This window comes from Akanthomyces muscarius, chromosome 6 (genome assembly GCF_028009165.1).
Source record: "Akanthomyces muscarius strain Ve6 chromosome 6, whole genome shotgun sequence".
NCBI classification, from domain to species: Eukaryota; Fungi; Ascomycota; class Sordariomycetes; order Hypocreales; family Cordycipitaceae; genus Akanthomyces; species Akanthomyces muscarius.
This window is the reverse complement of record NC_079246.1, coordinates 1,161,333-1,186,684: the sequence shown is the minus strand read 5'-3', so window position 1 is coordinate 1,186,684 and position 25,352 is coordinate 1,161,333. Positions and strand designations below refer to the sequence as shown.

The window sequence follows — 25,352 nt, the reverse complement described above, 5'->3', positions numbered from 1 at the left end:
GGGCGCTCACTCATTATTTTTGAACATAAGATACTCTGGAACAGCTGTTTATGACTTTTTTAACCTGGGTCAATGAAGTCGCAGGCATTCGAACCTGGATCATCGTGGAAAGGTAGGTCCATGGCCTTGGCAACATCAGGTGCGATGCTCGTAAGCCACGTACAAACCCCAGAGAAGGTTGCGTCGCAAATCCCAACAGCACCTGCTTCGGCCTCCTTGAACGGATCTCCCTTGGCCTCAAAGTACCCAAATATCATACAGCCAGCAGTTTTGCAATATTTGTCGATGAGCGCTTATCAAATGTTAGTATCGGACCCATCTGGATTCTTCTTCGGGGCTGGGTCTTTGGGACACTGGGCACAATCTCTCATGTCTTCCGAATCTTTGTTGGTGACATAACATTTATGGCCCCGAATGAAAGTTTGCGTATATTCAGCGCTGTCTATAGAGGGATTGAAAAAGAATAAAGGTAAAAGTAGCTCGGCGGGCTGATCAAATCTGTTCTGGTTGGCTTACTCGAAAGAGTAGCGTGTCGCATGTGTAGGTGAAAAAGACCGCCGGTCAATACCAGGCCATGGTAGCATCCAGCAATGGCTACTCCAGCTAGCCTCAAGCTTTGGGTACTGAAGGCTTTGACTATATCAGGCAGAGCGTAAGTTATTTACAAATTTTTTTTTATTCTCATACGAATAGGATAGCCTTCAATGGCTGTTTATAGATGGCATTAGCGAACGGGCGTTGGTTTTTTTTTTTTTTTTTTTTTTTTTTTTTTTTTTTTAATATTATAAACGAGTCGTCCCTTCTGAGTTTTACCACTCGCAAGGCTAGCAGACCACGTGCAGACGAAACAAAATCTGAGAAATGGAGAAACACGCGAGCCTTTCAGATTGTCACCAAATTACGACCCAGTTGAATGACCACGTGGGGTGCCGTTTTCCGATGGTTCATGGACTAGCTGAAAAGTGTTGACCGAATTGTACCAGAACCCTTACCAAACGGGCACGCTAACGATTCGCTGCATGCTGATCTTTTTTTTCTGCGGCGTGCTCGACGACGGTATACTGGGGGAATGGTACATATATAGGGACAAAGGTGCCAAGGTCAGGCTGAGATGGCCTCGATTCGCCAAGACTCATCCGCCGCTCGTTTTGCAAAACATAGTCTGCCATCATGAAGTCCGCCACTATCCTCGCGGCTGTCGTCGGTGGCGCCGCCGCCGCCCTGAGCCCCCGCGGTCCGGACGCCGCTGGCCAGATTCGCCTGGCGTACCACGGCGACGACGGCATGGTCGTCAGCTGGAACACGTTTGAGCACGTCGCAGGGCCCGAGGTCAAATGGGGTCTTTCCAAGGACAACCTCAACAACACGGCGTCCTCGGACACGTCCATCACCTACCCGACGTCGAGCACCTACAACAACCACGTGCTCGTCGCCGGCCTCGCGCCGGGCACCACGTACTACTACCTGCCCTCGCCGCTGCCGCAGGGCAGCCATGAGCCGTTCACCTTCACGACGGCACGCGCCGCCGGCGACGCGCAGCCGTACTCGGTCGCCGTGGTCATTGACCTCGGCACCATGGGCCGTCTGGGCCTCACCGACCACGCCGGCAAGGGCGCGCGCCCGGAAAACATCCTCAAGCCCGGCGAGAAGAACACCATCGACTCGCTGGCCAGCACGAGCGCCGGCTGGGATTTCATGCTGCACCCGGGCGACATTGCCTACGCCGACTACTGGCTCAAGGAGCAGATTGCCGGCTTCCTGCCCAACACGAGCATCGCCGACGGCCACACCGTCTACGAGGCCATCCTCAACGACTTTTACGACGAAATGGCCGTCGTCACCGAAAGCAAGCCGTACATGGTCGGCCCGGGCAACCACGAGGCCAACTGCAACAACGGCGGCACCACGGACAAGGCGCGCAACATCACCTACGACGTGAGCATCTGCTCCCCCGGCCAGACCAACTTCACCGGCTACAAGAACCACTTCCGCATGCCGAGCGACGTCTCGGGCGGCACCGGCAACTTCTGGTACAGCTTCGACCACGGCATGGCGCACTTTGTCCAGCTCGACACCGAGACGGACCTCGGCCACGGCTTCCTCGGCCCGGACGAGACTGGCGGCGACGCCAACGAGGGCGCCAGCCCCGTCAACGCCACCCTCAACGCGCAGGCCGACTGGCTCGCGGCCGACCTGGCCGCCGTCGACCGCGCCAAGACGCCGTGGGTCGTCGTCGCCGGCCACCGCCCCTGGTACCTGAGCAAGAAGAACGAGACGGGCACCATCTGCTCGTCCTGCAGGGACGTCTTTGAGCCGCTCTTCCTGCAGCACGGCGTCGACCTGTACCTCTCCGGCCACGCGCACGTCTACGAGCGCCAGGCGCCCCTGGCCGACGGCAAGGCCGACCCGCGCGAGCTCGATAACCCGGCGGCCCCGTGGTACATTACCAACGGCGCCGCGGGCCACTACGACGGCATGGACGACCTGCTGCCGAGGCGCCAGAGCTACAGCCGCTTCGCGCTCGACGTCAACAACGCGACGTATGGGTGGAGCAGGCTGACGTTTCACAACTGCACGCACATGACGCACGACTTCATCGCCAGCAGGAACGACTCGGTGCTGGACACGGCCACGCTCTTCAAGGACCGCAAGTGCAGCTTGCAGCAGCACGGCAAAGGCAGCCATGGCAATGGTACTGCTCCCACGGTGGGCGGCGGCGGTGGCGGCGGTAACAGCACTACCGGAGGACATCATCCCAACGGCACCGTGTCGCAAACAACGACCTGCTCTGGGCCGGGCGGTTCGGCGACTGCCTCGCCCAAGAGCCCTGGTGCGTCGCACACCAGCACGGTCCCTCCAACGAGCAGCTCCGGCTCGTATGTCGCAGCTTCCATGACGGTGCTTGCGCTGTTTGGGCTTCTTACTTGCCTGTAAATGTTTATATGCCGCTATTGTCCGAGTTGATAGCGTGAATGAAGCAGTAATTATGAAAGTATTCTCAATTGAGCGTCTCATAGTGGTGAACCATTTGACAGGGCTTGCAGATTCTGGGCCTATGTATTGTCTCTGGCAACCAATATTTGTCCGGTCAATGTGTTGAATTAAAGTAACTAAAAATATGCCATGCGTTATAATGCAGCATGTCGCTCTCTAAAAAATGAAATAACTCGCTTCGCGCATCTATCAGCATTAAATCCTCTGCATCTCGGTACTTTAGAGCCATGGCCATCATTTCGCCTGTACCATCCTTGTCTAGTCTCCGACGCGACGCGGTCATTATTTGCTGAGAATACGCGGCGTGTCCTCTTCCTCTTCCTTTTCTTGTCTCTTTTCCTTCTTCTTCGCCACCTTCTTCATTGCATCGCTCGTCAGTTCCTGGCGGTCTATAAGCTTCACCACATCCTTCTTGCGCGTCTTCCTGTCGCCTCGCATAATGACCAAACCGGCCACAATGTTGGTTGTGATGCTGACACAGAGAATGGTCGTCGTGATGGCCGGGTTGCGATGGTGGTAGTCAATGCCCCACGTGGTAGAACTCAGCGAAATCTGAAGGCATGAATGGCAGTCGAGTAAAATGATGACGGTGATCAGCAAGCTGAGCGGGAACTTGTAGTGAGTAAAGGTTTCGTGCGGCTTGTAGAAGCTGTGTGATTTGACTAGCTTATCGCGATGATGCAGGAAGCGCTTCTGCTGCTTGAGTGTGAGCGGATACAAGTCTTCCAGCTCGTCCTCTTCGACTTCGACGTCTTGCTCTTTTGGCGATTGGCTGGGTGTGCGAAGTTGGGGAAACGGTTCTTGTCCCGCCTGGCCGACTGGATTCGGCGGCGATGGCTCCTTGCCGTTGGCATCAACTGCCGGAGCACCAGAGACATCTGATGCTTCGCCAGTGTCTGGCGCCTCAATATCCCCCCTCTTGAGCTGTGCTTTTTTCATCTTTCGCCAATAGTGGATGACAAAGCCCAGATGGTAGGTATCCATAGCGCGGAAAGGAGCCATGCCACCACCGACGACCAAGAAGAGAGCAACCAAGACACTGTCAATGATATGCAGGGTGTATTCTTGCTTGTCGCCGACATAAATCCACCCAATCAAGAACAGAACCCAAGCAAGGCCAAAAGCAGTGATGCACACAGCGTAGAAGGTAACCAGGAATCCGAGTGGCCGGCTTACGTATTGTCCGAAGCCCTTCATCATTCGCTTGAATTTGGATCGTCGAGAGTGTAGCATATGGCGAACATGGTCGTCAAGCTCCCATTTCTCCGCATCTGTCCAGTTTGCGAGCGATGCACCATGGGGTAGTGCAGCATAATGAGAGTCGCTCAATCGCGAGGTGATGGTATCGGTTCTTCGTATGGCCGGTGGTGCTTCCGCTTCGGCCTCAGCTTCTGCTTGCGCTTCCACTTGAGGCGGTACTTCTTCAATCGGCTCATCAGGCGCAACACCAGATATTCTTGGTTCCTGCTGAGCCCCTGAAGTTCTCGGCTCGGATGTCCCAGGTCGAGATACAACCCGTTCCATGTCGTGCTGAGTAAGTGTGTACGTAGGGCGTCTGTTGATGAATTTCCCCAGATCGGGAACGAATAGGGAATTTTGAATGTTAGTGAGGGTCGATAGTGTTTGGATTTCGGGATCTGTGCTCCGTGTTAGCAGATGAGAATGCAAAGACACATTCAATCAAGACAACTTACCGATGGTATCCAGCAAGTCTACCAAATGCTCGTCATACTCGTCATCCTGGTACATGGATGCTCGAGATCCTCGAGACGTTGCGTCCTGCGAACGGCGCCTTGCAGCGCCGTTGCCGCTAGGCCAGAACATTCGACTAAAGCGTCTGCGGCTGTTTCGCTGGGAAGCGCTGGGGTCTGCATCGAGAGAATCGGGTCGCTGTCGGGTGATGCTTTCGGGGAGAGAGGTTGTGGGAGACAGGTGGCTGCCAGGAATGCCAAGCTCCTGCATTGTTGGGCGTGAGCCCTCTTCGGTCAGTCGCGGCATGGCAATTTGAGGTGCGCGACGCGAGTGCCTAGCAGCGTCGCTCTCCCGCGCCGCTGGGTCGAGCATAGGCTGCGAGACGCTGCGAGGGCGTCCATGTTGTGCCAAGGACGGGCCGGCGCCCGCTGCGAGCGCGTCGGAGGAGGCGGAGGCGACGGCGGCCACATCGGTATCCTGGGGGTTCAAGGATGATGCGTTCGAGAGGCGGCGAATGCGAATGCTCGGTCGGCGATTCGAGTTCCGGCTAGCCGGGCGGGATTCCCCATGGGGCCCGACAATGCCTGAGAGGTGCGAGGTCGAGCGGACAGACTGGCGCGAGGCTTGGGGACGCAGGTTCATGGCGGCGTCAAAGTAGCCACCGCTCGAATCTCCCGTGGCGCTGGGCGTCTCTGGGCCTAGAGAATAAGTGCTGCGAGCCCTGGCGCCGCCGAGAGCAGCATGGGCTTGCCGCTGCTGCTGCTGCTGTTGTTGTTCTTCTTGGTGCTGCAGCTCGATGGCCGCCGCTGAGGAAGGGCGGCCGTTGGAATTGTCCATCGCGAGTGGGATGGGCGGGCAGGAGATGGGCCGCGATGGTAGAAGAAGGAGTTAAGATGAAGGAAATAAAACAACGAGGGGATCACCTTTTCCAAACAGAGCCAAGATTGATTAGACAGCCGCTTTGGCAGCCAAAACCGGGACGCAAGATGAAGTGGGGCCAGTAGCGTGGCTAAGTATTTATAAAGGAAGCCACAATGACGCGCTACAGGTGGTTGCTGCAGGGTATCGATATTGCACCGAAACAAGGACTTGTTCAAATTAAATTAAAACCAATATATATGCGGTCAACTCGTCCTTTTACTCATCGAACGCCGCGGCTCTTTTTTCTCGGGGCTGTGCCCGGGACCTCGTCACAGGCTGTGGCTGCTTGGCGAGCCTTTTTGCCTTTCGCCGTTCCAGCGCTAATGGAACCCGTGCGTTCCGCTGGAACCCACTATAATTCGCCACGCTACAGCGGTCTTCTGCATTCCTACTCCACTAAACTTTGGTACCTAGAACTCTGTTTCGGCACTACCTATAATTATTGGTAATGTCCTGTCAGCTTCCTCGCTTTATATTTACATCCACCGGAGACTAACTACTGGACGTGGTTTTTAACATGTTTAAAATGTAAGTGGTCTTGTAAACCAGGTGAATGCAATTCAAAATGCTAAATAAATAAGTCCTAAGAGTGCCACCTTGCCTACTCTTGCCGCTCCAAAACTGAGACACACAACACAAATGACTTGATATAAATCCCAACATCAAGAAATACCAAAGAAGCTGATCTTCAGGGACAGAAAAGAAACCAAGACAACAAAAGTCTTTCATCACCGCTCAGCGTTGGCAACAGCTGCCTCCACCGCCTCTTGCAAATCAAAGTGAAAGTATGGCCGGTTCAGGCCATGCACAGCAACCAGACGAGCGCTGCCCGGGTTCTTCGGCACATCGTTTTCGGAACCAGAAGCCGGCCAAATCTCTGAATCGGGAGCCACCTTGCTTTCAACGTCATAAGATCCACGACCAGCAGCCTTGTCGTCGAGAGCCGCAGCCTTGGCCGCGCTGTCGGAGCCACCCAGGTCTGCGATGCTAAAGATGGTCTTCCACTGTCCAGCAGCGTCGCCTTCCTTGAGCTTCGGCGACCGGTAGCCAAATCCAGCAGCGGCCAGGGCACGCTTGGTCCAGCGGTTCTCGATGTGCGCAAAGTGCCAGTCCACCGTGCCTGGTGCGGCATACCGGTCTAGCTGGTTGCGCACGTCAATCAGCGCCTGAGCAGCAGTGACGTCAATGTTGTTCACAGTGGAAAAGTCCAGGACAATGGCCTTGAGGATCGGCCGCGTGTCGTCGACGGGCTCCTTCTCGACGTTGCGAGGGGTGGGGTCGTTCCAGGCACGGTCACCAATCTTGCCAACCAGGGTAACGTCGGTCCTGCGAGTCTCCTTGAAGATGGTCTCGGTGAGGTGGTTCAAGTAGCGCGTTGCGTTGGGATAGTTGAAGCCCTCGGCGAAGCGGTATACGTAGATGCCAGGGTACGGGCGCTGAAGATCGATGCGAGGGTTCGAGCCGTCTTCGTGGTCAAGCGGGAGGAATCCAGTTCGAAGTGACTTTTCAGAATCTTCAGTGAGGCTCTTCTCCGTACCGAGACCTGTCACCGAGCCGTTGGGCGAGGTGACTACGGTACGGATGCGTGCGACGCCGAGGAAGCGGCCACGGCTCAGGAATAGTCGCCAAAGGACAATGGCAAACGACACGCAGACTGTTGTGTAGATGCCCTTTTCTATGTCGGTAAAGATTGTTACGAAAACGCCAGCCAGGAAGATGATGACTTCAAGAGGCGAGACGCGCCAGAACTGAAGAATAACCTTGGGAGGGGTAATGACATCACCGACAGCGTGGATAATGACGCCAGCAAGCGCAGCGTTGGGGATGTAGTAGAACACGCTAGTCAAGGCGTATACAGCCAGAAGCACAACGACTGCGGTGATGACACCAGCAAAAGGGGTGCGGACACCGGCCTTGGACTTGATGGCAGTGCGGGAAAAGGATCCAGTAGCGGGGTAGGCTCCAAGGAAAGGTCCAAGAAGGTTGCTCACACCGATGGCGACGAGTTCCTGAGACGGATCGATGACATAGTTGTTGACTCGGCCGAAAGACTTGGAAATGGAAATGTGCTCAATCAGCATAACGATGATGGCAGCAGGGAGCTCCGAGGCAAAGGCCTTGATGATTTCTGCGTTGACGGTAGGCGGCTCCGCATGTTGAAAACCTATGTTTTGTTAGTCTTGCGCTTCTTCCTTGCATCATTCTGCGATGTGGTTGCCCTTACCTCTGGGGACATCCTTGATAAGAGAAAACTTGAGATGCTTCTTGTGACGGGGAACATTGACGGCCGCACTGATGGCCGTGTACAGCAAGATGACAAACGCCGTGCGCAGGGTAGAGATGAAAAAGTACGTCTTGGCGCGCTGCGGTTGCTTCTTTGCCATGTAGGTGCAGAAACCACGGATCAGATATAGCATGAAGAGAGAGGTCAAGCCTAGCGCGGCATCGATCTTGGTTCGCGGCAGGCCCTTTAGCGTGTCGATGATGACTCGGTAGGGAGCGTTGCGGGTGTTGACCCCGGAAATGCCCATGAGCTTGCAGACCTGGCCGGCGATGATGTTGATTCCGGAGCCGGTCATGAAGGCGCAAATCGCAGGGAGGGGAATGACTTCGACAATCCAGCCGAGGCGGGCCAGGCCCATGAAGAGAATAATGGCGCCGCAGATGATGGCGAGGGCCGAGGCGACGACGTGACCTTCGACGTGGGGGATGACATCTTTGGCGTGAAGAACGATGTTTCCGGTAACTTGTGACATGACGGCGACGGGCTGGAGAGGCTTGTTAGCTGGCGGCGTTGCAACGCGCGAGCGGGAAAATCTTACACCAATGGTAATGTCTTTGGACGTGGCAAAGAACCAGTAAATCAGGACACCCATAAAGGACGAGTAAAGACCGAATTCGACGGGGAGCTGGGCAAGCTGGGCGTAGGCCATACTTTGGGGGACGACAACGGCTCCGACAGTGATGCCTGCGATCTTGTCAGTTCTCGGTGGCTTTCTCATCGCTCGATTTTAAAGCTTAGCATACCAGCGACGAGGTCACCAATGAGCCAGGTGACATTGTATTTGCCGATCCATTGGATAAACGGAAACAGGTTGTAGACGTAGCGACCGACAGCCTGCCGTGAGGGCGTAATTTCCTGGATGAATTCAGCCACCGTGGGCTCGCGCTCAATGAAAAGGTCCGCATTGGAGATGGAGGGAATATCGTCGTCGGCTTCGTAGTGCTGCGAGTCAAAAGCCCGCTGCAGGCGCTCTTTGATGCTAGCCATGGTGACGACGGCGCGCGTGTGTGGTTTCACCCGGATTCTCGGCACAGCTGCCAAGCAGTGATTTTTTTGTTTACTTGCAGTGAACAAGAGATGAAGGAAGGAGAAAAAAGTCAAGGAGAGAAAAGTCAGGGACGATCAATGACTAGATGAAAAGGAATAGCCTTGTCGGGTCGGGGCTAATAGACGAGAGTGGAAAGCCGGCCAAGAGCTTTGCGAATGGGGTCAGCAATGCGCCAGGAAATTCTGAGGGAGCGCAGCCAAGTTCATATAACAAAATTCATCAAGACAACACAAACACAGAAGAGGAGCACGTGTGGACCAGGCGCAAGCTTCTTGGACCGCACAAAGGAGGAACCCGGGCTGCTAAGAAACGCCCATTTTTTTTAAAGACTTCGGTGGCTTTCCTGGCTGAAATCTCTCTCAAGTCCGCGCGCCAAGCGACGAACCCAGATTTGTCCACTCTGTGCTGCCTCAGAAAAGTTACAACCCGGACTTTTTGGGGTGGGCTGGGCTCCGGGGTACGAAGGGGACTGGGCCCTGGGTGGGACGGTCGCCCTCCCCGAGTCCTCACTTTCCTTCAGCTCCAGCCCATATCAATGATGTCGACCGAGCCACTGAATTGCGTGCTTGCAGGGCCCGGCTGCGTTTTGGTTGACTAGTTGATTTTAGCAGAAGGGGGGGCTCTGCCGCGTTATGCTGGAGAGGAAAGAGGGCGATGGGGGGGCGATGCGACGAGTAAGATTTACCCAAAATGGCGTCAACATAAAGAGATGCGCACTCACCCCCACAATTTAGAGCTGTCTTTGACAAATCTAGTTTAGCCTCTTTTATATCTTGTTGTTTTATTCGAGAGATGAAAGCCTGTCAGATTTCAAAGCAGGCAGGCCGGCACGCTGGGAAGAGAGGAGCCCAGGCAGGCCAGCGCTCAAACTGATAAGGAAAAAAAAGGCCTAGGAGGCATTGGAAATACTGCTGCGAGATGTGGATTCGGCTCTCCGGTTTTCCCGTCATCCTGCAGCAAGCCAAGCTGCGACGGCGGATCATCGCCATGTAGATGACATGAGGCTCTCACAGAGCTCCTTTTTTTATTTATTGACTCCGTTCCGGCGCATTGCAGAAAAAAATGTCGAGAGTTCCCACTCGCATGAACGTTCGCAAGCTTGGATGCTTCCCCAAAGTAAATTTGCGAACTTTTTGCCTGTTGCGAGATTCAGTCTCTCACTGTGGATGGTGTGCAAGTTACGCAATCCGCCTAATCAACAACGTCTTCAAGCTATTTGAAACTCTTTCCCAGCCTAGACAGCGCCACGGCGGGCACTAGCAGAGACATGGCGGCGGCCGTAAAGAATACAAGCAGCAGAGTCGAGCCGAAAAAGAAAACAAAGATGTGAGAGCAGCTTTGTTGCAGCGGCACCACGCCTCCTCCCACATTCCTCAGATTTTAATCACGGCAGCTAAGCCCTGGGTTGCAACGGCATCATCCACATCCACAAGCACGCTACCTCGTGGCCTCGCATAGCAAGAAAGGGGGCGCCTATGCATGCTTCAACTAGCGACGGCCCGGCAGGATCTCCTCGAACGGAAGGAAAATCTCGCAGCCCAATCTTGCATCTCCGCCTGACCCTGCTGCATGGTCGGTCGCAGAATAACAAGGCTTGCCAATGTGCTCAGCTGACCAGGGTGCGACGCTGATGAGCGCCGGCGACTGTGGTCACGCTATACTCTTGTAGGGTACGCTTCTTTGCTCATCGAGGGGGGCAAAGGGAACGATACGCTTTTGCTTTGTGTGTGCGTGCAATCCTTTGTTCGAGTTGTGGTTGTAATGAATGGTCGCGACTCATGATGATGAATATCACGTCAACGATACTTGCCTCACCTCATATTTATTGGGCGGAATACGCGGCCTAGGCTCTCTCACCATGACCAGTTGCGAATCTTCCATGCTGGCCGGACGGTTTACTTACAGTTGATCCCTGCATAAGATGATTGTAATTGCGGCAGGACAGAAGAGAGTGAAAAAGACAACCACCGTGCGAACATGATGCCGTAAAGTTCTAGACTTGACGGCGGAGGGTGGTATTGGCTTTGATAATAGCCTTCCTCACGGATTGTGACCGCAATCGACACTCGGTGTGCGGGCGATTACAAATTGCAAAATCGACGGCATTGGGCCTGTTTCCTCAACTCGGGCTGTCGCCCTTCGGTATACTTCGTAGTCGGACATTATCCGTTGATGGGCATTCTATTGGAAACTATGCTCAGCCCCAGAGTCGTAATATCCGAAATATTCGAAATAGCCTTGTTGGCTGTGCCTCATCGCTGCTCCTCACGCGAGCAATAGCTTCTCTGCCGCGGTACGCGGACTGGCCGCGCTCGCAAAAGTCTCGGCCATGCCCTGTCCACTACCTCTTCATTAAGGTCCATCGCCTTCAGCCGTCGGGCCATCGCCGTGGGTTGCAAATTGCGTGATCGAAGACGTTATCAGGGGTGTCCAGCTTGCATCATCGCTGCGACGCCTAGCCCCAGCGCTGAGAGGGCAACGGCAGGGTACCCCAATGCAAATGTTGCCACGCGCCTCTGGTAGCCTTTTTCATCGTTTGCAACTTCCAAATAAAGAAAAACGTTTTCTCATCGAGGCCCCGAATTGCCGATGCGCAAAGAGGGATCCCGGCTGGGAGGTAAGAAGCACACCGTTCAGTCTATGGGCTGGATGCAGGGAGCAGGGTACCGATCGTACCCGGCCTAAGTTGTCAAAGTGCATGAGAGTATTACGATGCTGATGGAGACTAGAGAGAACCACGGGAGTCTTTTCTCTCTTGCGAATAGAATCGAACCTGTCATTTTCAGACGTTTCATACAGTAAAGTCTATCACCAGCCAAATGATAATTGAGAGGACAAACATTTCCGCTAGAAGACGAATATCTTACGCATCCACAAGCTCCAAGCACTTGTTTCCCCCCCTTTGAATATTGGATCATTCATCTCGTGTTTTTGTTCTAATATTCTCTGTCTTCCACCGAGCACGGTCTTGGCCAGGCTGGTCAACTAGTCACTTGTATCTGCAGCCACCGGTCAACAGCAAACTGCCTTGTAGCTCAACTGCATTGAAGATGTGAGAGAAGCCACGGTAAGCAACACATTGTATCAGTATGCATCCAAGTCAAGCACGTGACCTGTTAATGGACAGCAATGGCTTGAGTATTGGCAGTTGGCGCCTAGATGCTTGGCTTGCAGCTCTGCAAGGGACCAACCTCCGCGATATTTCGCACTGTCTACATTTTAGCTTGTGAAACCGGCCATTTTGCCTAGATGCTATTTTTTTTGCGTCTGTGAGATTTTCGATGGACGGCATCATCTCCCATTGTCCACGCCGAGCCACTACCCTGCACTGACCGGCTTCTTGCGGCGATTGCAATAATTAGGCCACTTCTCAAAACGAATTAATCCTAATTAGTTTCTGACTATGAAATCCAAGTCAAAATACTGTCCAAAGATGCTTTCACTCGTGATTCTGGGCCATTAACCCTCCGTCATTGACTGCGCATTCCACCTTAACCTGTACCGAGAAGCAATTTCCCGATTAGGACTGGTTGGCGGAATCAGCTCCGAGAGGTCGGAACTCCAGTCCGGCTACATACGGAGCTCCTAGCTAGGACCCCGCCTACACCAGACGATTCATCAAGATGTGAGCTCTCGATTTTCGCTCCTTCTTTGCAAAAGCACACTACCAAGCTCCTGCATTTGACAAAACACACACACACTCGTCACAATGTCCGACTACACTCTCTACACCTACTTCCGCTCCTCCTGCTCGGGTCGCCTGCGCATCGCCTTCAACCTCAAGGGCCTCGAGTACACGCCCGTCTACATCAACCTCCTCAAGGGCGAGCAGGCCTCGGACGCCCACCGCGCGCTCAACCCCTCCGCCACCGTGCCACTGCTCGTCGCCCACCGTGACGGCGACCTGCGCATCGGGCAGTCCATGGCCGCCCTCGAGTACCTCGACGAGACGCACCCCGGGACCGCCGCGCTGCTGCCCGCCGACGCCAAGCCGCGCGCCGTGGCTCGCGCGCTCGCCAACATCATCGCCTGCGACGTCCAGCCCGTCACGAACCTGCGCATCCTGAAGCGCCTGCGCGCCATCAGCGGCGCCAACGCCGAGGAGTGGAGCATCGAGCTCATCCACGACGGCCTGCGGGCGTACGAGGACACGGTCAAGACGAGCGCCGGCAGGTACTCGGTGGGCGGCAGTGTCACGATTGCGGATGTGACTCTGATGCCAGCTGTCTGGGGCGCGGAGCGCTTCAACATCAGTCTGGACCCGTATCCTACCGTCAAGAAGATTGCGGCCAACCTGAGCGAGCTCCCGGCCTTTCAGAAAGCCCACCCCTTTGTGCAAGAGGACTGCCCGGAGGAGCTTCGCGTCAAATTTTGAACGGTTACACCAGGGAACATTCTTTTGTGCGAGATTAAAAAAAAGGCCTCGGTCATATCAGCGGAATACAGGGTTCATGAATTGCTACGAGTACACGCGTCTCTATGAGAAGATGACATAGGAGGAAGAATACAAAACTATTTATGATCAAATATTGTGTGCGCCATAATCTTCTACAATCCATCTACTTTGATTGCTGGAAAGCGCGGGCAATGTCCTCTGCAGCCTGCTCCGTCATGGGATGCGGACCAAGTCCATACAGGAAGTGCTGCGGCGTGAGCATCCAGTGACGAATATGGCCTGCCAATATGTCCTTGCCTAGCTTGCCAATCTTGCTTTTGGCCTGGCTCGTCAGCTGCACAATCAGATCGCCAATGGCTGTCTCTTGCGCGCCATTAAGATCGGCGTCGCTAAAGTCGCGCCACATGGCCTCCAACTTATCGATGAAGGCCTGGGGGCTGTGAGGCCACCTCTCGAGTGGGTTGGTGCAGAGAGGGTCCGGAATGTTGGCCTCGCAGTACGAGAGAAGCCTCGCATTTCTGGGCGGCGCGGGGAAGTTGGTCGAGTCGGACCAAACTGAGATGGGGTCGCCAAACGTGGTGAGTGCAATCACCTGGCTGCGCGCGTGCTCATTGACGAGTGCTTTAGAAGCGTCGAGACTCTTGTGGGCGCATAACGCTCCTTGGCTATACAACCCATGTTAGGATCTTTTATTCTTGTCGGTGTACTGTCTTTATTACTCACCTCCATCCGGACACGACAATTTTCGCCGACGGGCAGCGAGCAGAGTAACGCTCCACCGCTTTACCGAGACTGACGGCACAGCTTTCGGGGCCACCGTCCTCGATGTAACCATCCAAATTGGCAGGATAGTCCTGCGGGTCGACACCTTGAAAGGCGAGCTTATCGCTACCAATCTTGGAGTACAAAGCCTCGCGGAATGGCTGTCCGACCCAAGGTCCTATGTTCCTGTCATTGGCTTAGCGACGCAGTGGTGGCAGAGGAAAGCCTTCTTACTCACCCAGAGTCGAAAGTGCCTCGTGCAAAGATGACGGCGAGCTCTGCGCAGCTCAGCCCGTCCCAATCATTGGCAACATCGTTAGACTGTCGGCCAGCAAGGGGCGATCCGTGTGTAGAGGCAGCCACGGCCAGTACACTTGTTAGAGTAGCGATGCTGTGCATGACGAATCAAGCTGTGAGCGGATCGAGTACAGAACCTCGCAAAATTTGAATTGAGAGTGTCGAAAACCGCTCTGTCAGGAGAGCAGGTGGCTCAAGTCTTAAGTATAGTCCTGCGGCGATTTCACGTCCGTTTCTTGCTTCCCTTCGCTGCAGTCATCCCCAACGCCAACGCAACGTGGTCTACGTTCGGCATTGAGCAGATGGTGTTCGATTTTTCCGTTCCATACTCGCTCTACACGGGCCAAGAAAATTGGCGAAAAAGCCGGGTAGTAAACGCCGTCTAATAGTCATCGGCGCCGAATTGGCCCAAGCGCTTGTTTCTGCGTACAGTATCGAATGAAAAGCGTCTTACTCCAAGCTAGCGTGAGACTATCCTGCGTCCGCTCACAAGTAATAATCCTCCCTGTATATTTTATCCACATAAGCACGGTAGTAGGGATCCGATTCTTTCCTTCGATGCAGTGTAACGAAAGGTAGAGGGAAAGACCTGTGGCTACTAGGCTTGCCGTTGGGAGGATTCAGGAACCGCGAGACGGCGGACAAGCTCAACTCCGGCGGGCCGAAATCTATTCAACATTAGGGGTCCTTTACTGGCTACTGAGCGAGAAGAAGCCTCTATTTGATGGCTTCTGCTACGTAGACCTGAGTGTCAGGGCATATATGCCATCCAATTCCTAGATGGAAATCAGCAACGAGACCTAACCTTTCTTGTTTCGTAGCCGGACAAGAAAGCTATATAAGTAGATGTATGAGAACATTACGTCATTCGTTGTTCCCAGTGAACAATGGAAACCTGACACTTTGGCCGAGTGGTTAAGGCGGTGCCCTGCGTACGTACTCACCAGTCTTCCATCAGCCAAACTCAACTAACAGCCTCTCAGTAAGGCATTACGTTCGCGTGCGTAGGTTCGAATCCTGCAGGTGTCGTATTTTTTTTTGCGGCCATTAGCGACTGCACTCTCAACTGAGGAAATAAAATTCGAGGTTCTGGCAGTGCCCTGCAGTCGCCTTCTTTTGCTGCTACGTAGGGATTTGTTGACCTTGAATGCTAATGTAGCAGAAACAATACGTCGACAAAACACGGCCCGGAAGCTGTACTACAGGCCACGAGATGGGCAGATGAGCTATAAACAGTACTTTTTGCAAGCTGCGTATCACAATCATAGACTGTATCGCCGTCAAGCTCGAATGCGTAGTTATGTCTCGTACCCCCAGGCTCAGCATGGGGTGGCTATGAGGCAGGATACGGCAACGCCAACCTTGAGGGTCTCGTCTTGAGAAGGAAACCATAAGATGCGAGTCTTTTGTTCTGTCGCAATACATAATTTGCGCCCTGCCTTGTGTTCCATAGCCGGCACCAGCCCTCTGTTTTCATTGAGCGTCTCCCGCCGGCCGTCCTCTAGATGCTGCGCTTGAAGGCAGTGGAATGGTACACGAGCCATCGCCACAACGTGCAAAACAGCGCTTGGTCTTGGATTACATATTTCCACCCCGATAGCTTCAAACCAACGGCTGATTCAGTCTGCGTACATATGCCAGCACGGGGCAGGTGTAGCGCGAACGACTACAGGGCACATTTCTTTTCCAAGCATAACTATGCCAAAGCGGCTCTGTGCTACAAAGAGTATGACGAGAAATGGACAGATCGCTTCATCTACTCTCAGTTTTATGACTAGGAGAGACTAACAGAGATTCTAAATTGGTACCACCCCGAGAATCTGATACCTGGGGAGATGATAGGATAGTGCCTATAGTGAGCGGGCTGCCCTGGTGTTGCGACATGAACCCTGCATCGTCATCCCACTGCGGCAGCAACGTTAAGCAAGCGGGTTTTGGTCGAACCCTGGCCGTAAATAGGTTGAGTTGAGAAAACTCCAAGCGCCTATACAGCTACAACAGCAGCGTTCGAGAAACCGTGTATGGCCTGCGATAATATGTGTACATTGATTTCGAAATTGGCACAGTAACACCGCGGTTTCCTGCCGCGTGCAGAGAACAGCATAATTAACCACCACATTGAAACTCTCCAGCTCGACAAATTGTACAAGTCTTGCGTGTCTTGTGGAATTAACTCCGTCCTTTGGGTTCTGTCAACTCGGTCGTGTGAGTCATTCATGGATGTACGCAACATGGTGGAGCGGCAATGGTGGAGCGGCATGCGTGTAGGAGACCAGAATCGGCTCGCCGAAACTCGTCACAATGCGACGTTCGTATCATGATGAAGTTTTGCGCAAAGTAGAAGAATCGACTATGAGTTACGTGTCGCCATGCTGCCGAGCCCAGCAGTCAGACCGGGGACCGCGTATGCGTCGGGTACTAGAGCCGCTAATAACTTGACACTTGTAGGGCTGCAAGTATGTAAGGCTAGCTAAGGCCATGTAAAGGAAGATGCGTAGGCGATCAACTTTCGTATCTTCATACTTTTTTTTTAATAAGATAAATTCGCCACAGACAACATGGATATCAGACCAGGAAGCGATTTCACCATTGAGCAGATTGCAAAGTGCTCCAATGAGGCCTTTGCCGACTACTTCGGCCACCCGATCCAGTGGACACCCGAGGAGCTGACGGGCTACATGCCGAGCCACTGCATCTCCAGAGAGCGCAGCTTGGTCGCCTGTCCGAAGGGAAGCGACACGCCGATAGGCTTCGCGCTGATGGCGTACCGTGACGACCTCCCCGGGCACGCACGCCTGGCGGGCATGGGTGTTGTGCCCAGCTGGGCGGGCAAGGGCGTCGGCTCCAAGCTCATCACGGCCATGTTGGACGCCGCGCGCGCAGACGGTACCGAGACAATCTGGCTCGAGGTCATTACCAAGAACGCGCCCGCCATCAAGCTGTATTCCCGCAACGGGTTTGAAGTGGTGCGGCGTCTGTCGGGCTGGGCCAGGGACGCCGATCCGGCAGCAGACGAGCAGACGCCGTCGCGGCCCGACGGCCTGGAGGAGCGCGCGCCGGAAGAGCTGCTGCAGCTCATCAGGCAGCACGGCGCGGCTGCGGATCTCCCCTGGCAGCTCTGGCACCAGTTCGTGCTGGCCACCCGGCCGCAGACCTGCCGCGGCTTTCGGCTGGGCCAGGCGTACTGTGCCATCTCCGACCCCGAGGACGCAAGCAAGGACACGGTGAGCCTGCTGGGGGTCGCTGTCGCGCCGCCCGAGGCGCGGGGCAAGGGAGAGGCCACGGCGCTTCTGCGCGCCGTCATGGCCAGGTATCCGGGCAAGAAGTGGAAGGCCCCGGCAACGGTTCCGCTCGAGTACGGCGAGACGATTGCGAAGCGGCTGGGGTTTACGGTGGATGACATTACCATGGACTTGATGAAGCTGAATGTCAAATAATTAGGCCGACTGTTTGTATTATTTGAGTCTGCAGTAGTCCCGTGACGGCGGGCGTCAGCAATAGTGCGTCAGGTACTGTTAAAGCTGTTATCCGTGGCGGGGTCAATAGCATCAATATGCACAATCACACCAAGTCTTTATCCTATCGACTCGATCGGCAAAGCAGAGACTGTCTCAGAGTAGAGAACAGAAGTGAAACTAAAGAATCGACGAAGATATTGCTGTTCTCAAGAACTTGCTCCAGGCAACATGGTACGCTTATTTACTTGCAGCGGCTTAGTTCGGCCTTGGTTCGGAATGCCGACCAGCAACGGCGCCGCCCAAACCGCCGAGCTTCCGGCTTCCCGTACGGATGTAAGCCGCCACCCGGGCTCTGTCGCAAAGCGGAACCAGGTAGATAGACTGCCGCTCCGTTTGATTAACAAGATGCTTTGGATCTTGACAAACCTGGGGTTTCCAGATGGGCGCCCCTCTGCATTTTGCATAAGCTTCTTTGTAAACTTTGTTGCTGACAATAAGCTGGCCCACACTCCCAGCTACGGTTAGGTTGCGACGGAGCGCCGCACGCCCAACCGCATGTGTCTCTCTCATCAGTGACACGAGACGACGAAGGCCGCTCCAGCCGCATCAGAGTGAGCACGTTTTCTTTCCCGCACGCAGCTATATATCTAGCCTCGACCACCGCGCAGAGCTAGCTTGTCGGAGGAGGGGGAAATACGTCACTTTTTCCTGCAGCACACACACACAAAGCTTAAACTCGACGACCCCGAAAAGATGTCCCTCACGGAAGAGCAGCTCGGCCGGGCCCTCGACCACATCAAGTATCCCAAGGCCAAGCATGCCACCGATCCCCTCCGTTGCCTGCACCAGCTGATGCTCCGTCACATCGCTTGCGTGCCCTTTGAGAATGTCGGCATCCACTACAACCCGACGCACCAGCTGTCGCTCGAGCTCGACGACCTGTTTGACAAGATTGTCGTGCGAAGCAAGGGCGGCTACTGCGTGGAGCTGAATGCCTTTTTCGCCGCCATCCTGCGCGGCCTCGGCTACAAGGTGCTGACCGTTGGCGGCCGCGTGCGCGCAGGCGCGGAAAAGTACACTGGCTGGTGAGTTTTGAGAAACCGCTTTTTTTATTACACTCAATACCCGGAAGACGCCGCAGAGCTGACGAGACTCCGCCTCCAAAGGTCTCACATGTGCCTCATTGTCACGATAGACGGCGTCAAGTACGTCGCCGACGTTGGCTACGGCGGCGACGCCGCCATGCAGCCCATCCCACTCGTCTCCGGCACCGAGTTCACGGTGCTGGCCCCGCGCCGCGGCCGGCTCGAGTACCGGAACATTGACATGCACACGGACCCGACGCAGCGGCTGTGGGTGTACTCGACGCGGGACTCGCTCGACGGCTCGGCGCCGTGGGTCGAGCAGAACTGCTTCGCCGAGCTCGAGTACTTCTTCAACGACTACTACCAGGTCAACTACTACACCAGCACCAACCCGCGCAGCTTCTTCATGGCCCAGCTGCTGGCCATGCGCGCGCTGCTGGAAGAGGACACGCGGCCGGGCCGTGAGGGGGACGTGCGGCTCGCAGGCATCCTGACCTATTTCAGAGGAGAGGTCCGCCGCAGGTCGGAGGGCAGCATGGAGAGGCAGGTGCTGGCCACGGTGACGACGGAGGCGGAGAGGGTCGCGGCGCTGGAGAAGTGGTTTGGGATCCCGCTGACGGAAGCGGACCGCCAGAGCATCTTTTCTACAGGGCTGGCGCTGGACAAGAATCCAGAGTAGGCCGGGGGTCGCACGAAAGAAAGCCAAAAGCTGATTCTCTTATGATAAAATAGAATATAAATACTAGAAAGCGTCGCCACTTCTTTTCTTCGAAGAACCAGGGCGCCAAGTCGAAACACAGGGCAATTCAAGCCTACAAAGCAAAGAACACTTCCTCTTCGTCCTACGAAGAGAGCTCAATCACCTGCCACATGTCTCCCTGGCACGCCACAGCACCATCCTTTTCCAGCGCGACCTTGCCCGTCAGGACGTCCTCGCACGGCAGCTTCCTGCTGCTCCCCATGCGCACCGTCCTCGTCCACGTGCCCTCCTCCTCGTCGCTGCCCTCCGTCTTCTCCCATCGCTCCAGCGCGATGCCGTCGCCATCGCGCACCAGCGCCTGGCACAGCTGCCCAATCCACACGACCAGTCCCTTGACCGCCCCGTCGTCGACGCGCAGCACGGCAATGGCGTCGCTCGTCGGCGCCAGACGGTCCGTCCACAGCTCGTCGTACGCCGTGGCGCGGCCCGTCGCCGGGTTGACCATTTCGCCCTTTTCGAGCGTCGTGCCGTCCTCTTGCGGGTACATGTCGCCCACGTCCGACACGCCCGTCGGGTCCGCGTCGCGCGAGCTCACCCAGTGGCTAAAGGTCGAGCGGCGGATCGGCTCGCCGGTCGGCGCGACGGCGGGCTCGGAGATGGTCGTGCCGGCAATGGCCCAGTCGAGCCTCTCGAGGGGCAGCTCGCCCGCTGCAAACACCGCATGTCAGCAAGAGAGTTCGAAGGTTGGAATTTGAGCTTTGGGTTTGGGGGAGGGAGTAGGGCGGACGGACTGGGTTCATTGCTTAGTTCTGCAGCGCCGTCGGGAGGCAGCAGAATGCGCAGATCGACGAAGCGGTTCTCTGGGGATGTCAGGACCACTGTAGATGTCGGCTCGGAAGCCTCGTCTGGGTACCATCGTATGTACTTTCTGTGCGACACTGTTCCCATTGTCGGTGGCCCTGCGTAACTAGCCGTCTCCGTGGATGTGAAGTGTGGATTTGGAGGGCGCGGAGAGCGGCGGGCCTTGCTTTTATAACCCAGATTCCGGACCCGGCGCCGGTAGTCGGGGCCGCGGGGGCGTTGTGGGGTACACAGCATTTACGTTTTGGGATGATGAATACGACAGCCAGGATTCATTCAGCAATGCAGTCTCTCGTCAATTCTGGTTTTCTGATGCACCGTCGATATCAATTTATTTGCATTCTTGATATTCAAGGTTTGGTGAATGCCCATATGGGCGGATATCTCATAACTGCATATACACTACAAAAAACGATGTCGTAATCGCTGTTTTACGGTTTCCCCCTACGCTGCGTAACCTAACATGTCCATACATGCTCTGGAACGCTTAATTTCCCTTGATAATCGTAGTCTGGTCCGTGACGACAAGACCAGCAACTGCAGCCGAGGTGAGGGTGGAAAAGACACCAGAAACCAGGGCAGAGAAAGCGAGGCGCGAAACATCACCGGCGCGAGCAGGGGCCAGTTGAGACAGAATGCCAATCTGGATACCGAGCGAGCCGATGTTGCCGAATCCACAGAGAGCATAGGTTGCAATGAGTTGGGAGCGAGGGCTGAGATCGGCGTAAGCCGCTTCCGTGGTAAGAGCATGGAAAGCGTTGTACTCGTTCTGAAATAGCAGAGTTATTCACATATTCTGAAGAATTGCACTGGCGGCACTGCCAATCATAGTAAACTTACGGTGATGATCTTTTCCGCGATCAGGCGAGCGACGCTGAGGAGCTCGTGTTTGTTTTGAGGAACACCAAGCAAAAAGGCAACAGGGAAGAGGATGTAGCCCAGGATTGTTTGCAGAGTCAACTTAGGGTTGTTGATGTTCAGGTAGTGACCCCACCAGGTAAGGAGACCATTGATAAGGCCGACAACGGCAATAATGCAAAGAAGCGATGCCACAATGGTGCCACCAATCTTGATGCCAAGCCACGCGCCATTAGCGAACGCATGCAAGAAGTTCTCAGCCTTGTGTTCATCGTCATCAGGGATCACAACACGACCGGCGGTGAGAGTCTCCTCCGTCTCAGGGTAGCGCAGCTTGGAGATGGCTAGTGAGGCCGGGATGGACATGATGCAGGAAGATACGAGAGCTTCCTTATTCAGACCCAGACCAATATAGCCGACAAGAACGGAACCAGAAATGGTGGCGAAACCACATGTGAGAATTTGATGAATCTCGGCGTTGGTCATGTGCGCGACGAAAGGTCGGACCAACATGGCAGACTCTCCTTGTCCAATGAAGGGAGTAGCGGCAGCGACAACCGCTTCGGCACCGGATACACCGAGGGCCCAGAAGACAAAGGTGGCAAACTTCTTGATGAACCACTGGATGAATCCAATATAGTAGAGCACCTGGACAAGAGAAATGAAGAAAATGATGGCAGGAATGACACCAATGAAGAACCAGGGCTTGGCAGCCGTGTCTTCGTCAGTCAGGAAAATGACTCCGTCTTTGGCGAATCCAAGCAAATCGCCAGCGCGGTCGGCAATGAAGCGGAAAATAGAGTAACCGGCGCCGGTGCGAAGAACGAACAGACCAATAACGTACTGGGCGAGCATGCCTCCAATGACAGTGCGCCAGTTGACCCTGGTTCGGTGGGCGCTGGTGGCCCAGAAGCAGCCGAGGATGATGGCCATTCCGAGCAGACTAATGGCACGGTTGCCACGGGTGTTGTTGACGCTTTCTTTCGTGACAAAGGAGCCGACAAGCATGGCAGCGATGGTGACAAAAGCACCAGCGGGAGTGCGCCACTTGGAGGGGATCCTGTTATAGACCATGACAGCGGTATGTTTCCAGCCGCTGCGAATGCCGTTGCTAACATAGCGACTAGGAACATGCCAGAAGATGATGCGCAGAACAACGCAGAGCCAGACAAGGAAAGGAACAATCCAATTCTTGTCATTACGATGCAGAATCAGAGAGGCAATCCACCAGCCGGTGAAGAGGAGGAAGAAGAAGGCGTGGACGATAATGCGACCAGGGCCGTCGTAAAAAGTACGGAACGAAGACTTGTACTCAGATTGGCCCTCAACATCGTGCTGGGCCAAAATGCCTGGCTGTGGTTTCTCCTCTTCGCTGTAGTAAGGCGGGGTACCAGAGCCTGCACCATCTGTGTGCTTATGCATCGGGATGTCGGTTCCCTTTGTGTATATGACATCGTTGGTGGGTGCGACGCCAGGCGCGTGGTGAAGGTGCCCGTGGGTGTGCTGATGTTCGGGCTCAAGAGCAGGGTCAGAGTTGCGTCGCAGACCGGGCGTGGTCTCGTGCATCGCCTTCTCGGCGTTCTGGTGTGTATCGGCCATGGCGACTGAAGTTTTGGCGTCGTTGAAGATGCGGGGAACAAAAAACAAGTGAGCTTGCTAGGCCGTGTTTTTTTTTTTTTGGTCTTTTGAATCGCGTTGTCTGTAAACGGCCGGCGGCACAAAAGCAGAAGGCTACCCAAAGCTGCTAGGCGCAAATGCAGAAGCAATTGCAGCAAAGGGCTCACAAGTGAGATTGCTGGTTGACAGCGAAACAGCGCAGAGAAGCAACCGAAGCTGTCCTTACCAGAGGCGACGAGGGAAAGAGAGAGACGGGACGGAGGAAAAGGACCTGAGGAATAGCGAAAGGGTTTCTGCGTGACGGCACACACGAGTTTTTGTATCCACCGGGGTCGCCGGGCGCTGGTTGTGGCGAGGCTTGTCAGAATGGCAGGCACTCTCGGCTTGGGGTTCCTTCTAGCGGCTCTCTGCGACGCCAGCCCGGAGTCCAAGACAGAAGCGGACGTGGAGCGGGACAAGGAACATGGCTGCGCTAGCCCACTAGCCCAGCACAGAGCCATGTCCAAGAGTCCAAGGAGGGACCTTTTGCAGCAGAGGGGCCGCACTAGGAGCGCCTCGCGTTGGAGAGGCTTCAGCAGTGCATGATAGTCTGATAGAATTCCGTGTGGGGAAGGCTGTACTCATATTGGAGCGCTGCGAAGCGAACCCTTGCACTGTACGGAGTAATAATCCCAGAAGTATAATTGCTCGACGGTTGATGGTGTGTCCTGAGAGCAAGCCCGGTATTACTGTCAACCCATGTACGGAGTAGACAGCGTCGCATGTACGTCGTCGGATGCTCGGGCCCATGAGGCTACGATTTTGCATTTTGGGGCATGGCGAGAGCTATTCTTTGACTTTGATATGTCGGAGCTGGCCGCTCCTGAGCAGTACTGGGTCTAGTCGCTGTTGCGCTGCTGTCTCTGGGCCGTTCTCTTTCCTTGTCTTCCTCGCATCTCGGAGCTGCACTCCTGTCGATAAATTATCCAGCGTGGCCTATCAGACTGCCACACCCACACAACCAGGCTCGGGTTATCAGTCGTTAGCGCGCGCTGCTGCTTTGGGCTCGAGTGCGCCATGGGGTTTGTGCTGGTCATGCAGCAATTCTAGATGCTGGCGTTGTATGGTCTGGCTCGTTCCACACGCCCCGCGACGTCGGTTCGTCCCAGCATAGTCTGCCCGTAGCCAACGCTGATTGACGGGAGGCTTATCCTGTCGAGGCGCCTCGCACAAAATGGGATCGCATTTCCAAATCCCTACATGCTCAGCTTGAGGCCTCGTTCCACCTCCAGGTACTCCGTAAGGACTGGTAGTTTCTAGCGGAAAGCGGGCCACTCACATGCTGTATTCTGGCTCCTGGTCTACCCCGTCTTGCCCGTCCACCCGTATCAGTTGCATGCGCGAGTGCCTCCCCACTGATTCAACGGCTCGGATGGCTGAAATGGACAAAGATACATGGGGAATTTAAGGTTGTGGGTTAAATATCATAATTCATGTAGCAAGATGGTGGGTTTGAAGCAATGTTCGGGTTGTGCAAACGAGCAAACGCCGACTTGTCAGTCTGCTGGGTCTGCCAGCTGGCTGGCGGCCTGGTGCTTGCCAGCTGCCAGGCCGCCACCGCTCGTTATCGGCTCATCTCCTTATTAATCTTCAACTCTGCATAATCTATCGTACTGGTTATCACCATCGCCATCACCATCCAACACCAGAAGCCCCTATCGCTCCTCCCTGGCTTTTCTCCGTTCCGGCAACTTGTCTATCACAGCCTAGATAAGCTTTTACTCACGCGAATACACCGAGCTGTGGATCTCGACTCGTTTTTCTAGCGGGTCGCGTGCAGGGTCCATCCCCAGACATGCAAGCACCAGCTGCAGTCTCACTACCAATGAAACGGCGCAGATGCTTTGCTTATTCTTCCGGTGAGCCAATCTGACTTATCCTGCAGTTTTAGCATGTTTGAAGAGACACTAATTGCTCTCAAGTTCCTAGACGTCGAAGCGAAGACGGGAGCTGTCCCAAAAGCACCACCGCCGAATGCCCGTGTCAGCGGGACAGAAAAAAAAAAAAAAAGAGTTGCCAATGCCGCCGAGTGGGTAGCTTTCTCTCGGCGCGGCTCCAAGACATGCACGGAAAACTGGTTCCCCCCTTGTCGCCACCCGCAAGCCCTGGTGCGGTCGATCAGCACTTGGCCCCAAATTGGAAGCCTGCTGGAACTTTGGTTCCGCCACCGCGCCGGGCTTGTGCCCTAAAGAAGAAGGAATAGTGGTCGCAGGCCAACCACTGGCTCGGCGCGGTGAGATTGCTGCTCGGGCACTCAGCGCCAAATCTCCTGAGGCTGCGAGTAATGTGGCGGCCAGTCAGCGTACGAGCCATTACTAGGAGACAACGAACGAAATTGCG

At 55.0% G+C, this 25,352-nt stretch overlaps 10 protein-coding genes across 11 annotated transcripts; 5 read left to right on the top strand and 5 right to left on the bottom strand.

The window, feature by feature from the left end:
- Positions 1 to 1,170: 1,170 nt before the first annotated feature.
- On the top strand, positions 1,171 to 2,934 carry LMH87_000415 (uncharacterized protein; the record flags this gene model as incomplete). Its single annotated transcript, XM_056198320.1, has 1 exon — positions 1,171 to 2,934. The coding sequence occupies one exon, from the start codon at positions 1,171 to 1,173 to the stop codon at positions 2,932 to 2,934; it is 1,764 nt and encodes a 587-aa protein (XP_056055282.1).
- A 342-nt stretch (positions 2,935 to 3,276) lies between these two features.
- LMH87_000414 (uncharacterized protein) lies at positions 3,277 to 5,523 on the bottom strand (the record flags this gene model as incomplete). Its single annotated transcript, XM_056198319.1, has 2 exons — positions 3,277 to 4,631; positions 4,689 to 5,523. 2 exons carry the CDS (start codon positions 5,521 to 5,523, stop codon positions 3,277 to 3,279), a joined length of 2,190 nt encoding a protein of 729 aa, XP_056055281.1.
- Positions 5,524 to 6,335: 812 nt separating this feature from the next.
- Positions 6,336 to 8,878, bottom strand: LMH87_000413 (uncharacterized protein; the record flags this gene model as incomplete). Its single annotated transcript, XM_056198318.1, has 4 exons — positions 6,336 to 7,771; positions 7,832 to 8,375; positions 8,430 to 8,575; positions 8,635 to 8,878. The coding sequence occupies 4 exons, from the start codon at positions 8,876 to 8,878 to the stop codon at positions 6,336 to 6,338; spliced, it is 2,370 nt and encodes a 789-aa protein (XP_056055280.1).
- A 3,770-nt stretch (positions 8,879 to 12,648) lies between these two features.
- Positions 12,649 to 13,314, top strand: LMH87_000412 (uncharacterized protein; the record flags this gene model as incomplete). The annotated part of the gene is made up of 1 exon (XM_056198317.1): positions 12,649 to 13,314. One exon carries the CDS (start codon positions 12,649 to 12,651, stop codon positions 13,312 to 13,314), a length of 666 nt encoding a protein of 221 aa, XP_056055279.1.
- Positions 13,315 to 13,498: 184 nt separating this feature from the next.
- Positions 13,499 to 14,496, bottom strand: LMH87_000411 (uncharacterized protein; the record flags this gene model as incomplete). The annotated part of the gene is made up of 3 exons (XM_056198316.1): positions 13,499 to 14,000; positions 14,059 to 14,283; positions 14,336 to 14,496. 3 exons carry the CDS (start codon positions 14,494 to 14,496, stop codon positions 13,499 to 13,501), a joined length of 888 nt encoding a protein of 295 aa, XP_056055278.1.
- Positions 14,497 to 16,952: 2,456 nt separating this feature from the next.
- LMH87_000410 (uncharacterized protein) lies at positions 16,953 to 17,831 on the top strand (the record flags this gene model as incomplete). Its single annotated transcript, XM_056198315.1, has 1 exon — positions 16,953 to 17,831. One exon carries the CDS (start codon positions 16,953 to 16,955, stop codon positions 17,829 to 17,831), a length of 879 nt encoding a protein of 292 aa, XP_056055277.1.
- Positions 17,832 to 18,080: 249 nt separating this feature from the next.
- LMH87_000409 (uncharacterized protein) lies at positions 18,081 to 18,526 on the top strand (the record flags this gene model as incomplete). Its single annotated transcript, XM_056198314.1, has 3 exons — positions 18,081 to 18,185; positions 18,368 to 18,463; positions 18,521 to 18,526. The coding sequence occupies 3 exons, from the start codon at positions 18,081 to 18,083 to the stop codon at positions 18,524 to 18,526; spliced, it is 207 nt and encodes a 68-aa protein (XP_056055276.1).
- A 79-nt stretch (positions 18,527 to 18,605) lies between these two features.
- LMH87_000408 (uncharacterized protein) lies at positions 18,606 to 19,676 on the top strand (the record flags this gene model as incomplete). Of its 2 annotated transcripts, XM_056198312.1 has the most annotated exons (3): positions 18,606 to 18,937; positions 19,019 to 19,612; positions 19,670 to 19,676. In XM_056198312.1, 3 exons carry the CDS (start codon positions 18,606 to 18,608, stop codon positions 19,674 to 19,676), a joined length of 933 nt encoding a protein of 310 aa, XP_056055274.1. The 2 variants fall into 2 exon arrangements, with proteins under 2 accessions (XP_056055274.1, XP_056055275.1); XM_056198313.1 differs by lacking the exon at positions 19,670 to 19,676 and having other exon boundaries at positions 19,019 to 19,616.
- A 103-nt stretch (positions 19,677 to 19,779) lies between these two features.
- Positions 19,780 to 20,585, bottom strand: LMH87_000407 (uncharacterized protein; the record flags this gene model as incomplete). The annotated part of the gene is made up of 2 exons (XM_056198311.1): positions 19,780 to 20,345; positions 20,429 to 20,585. 2 exons carry the CDS (start codon positions 20,583 to 20,585, stop codon positions 19,780 to 19,782), a joined length of 723 nt encoding a protein of 240 aa, XP_056055273.1.
- Positions 20,586 to 20,985: 400 nt separating this feature from the next.
- On the bottom strand, positions 20,986 to 22,955 carry LMH87_000406 (uncharacterized protein; the record flags this gene model as incomplete). Its single annotated transcript, XM_056198309.1, has 2 exons — positions 20,986 to 21,267; positions 21,339 to 22,955. The coding sequence occupies 2 exons, from the start codon at positions 22,953 to 22,955 to the stop codon at positions 20,986 to 20,988; spliced, it is 1,899 nt and encodes a 632-aa protein (XP_056055272.1).
- Between the last annotated feature and the right edge of the window lie 2,397 nt (positions 22,956 to 25,352).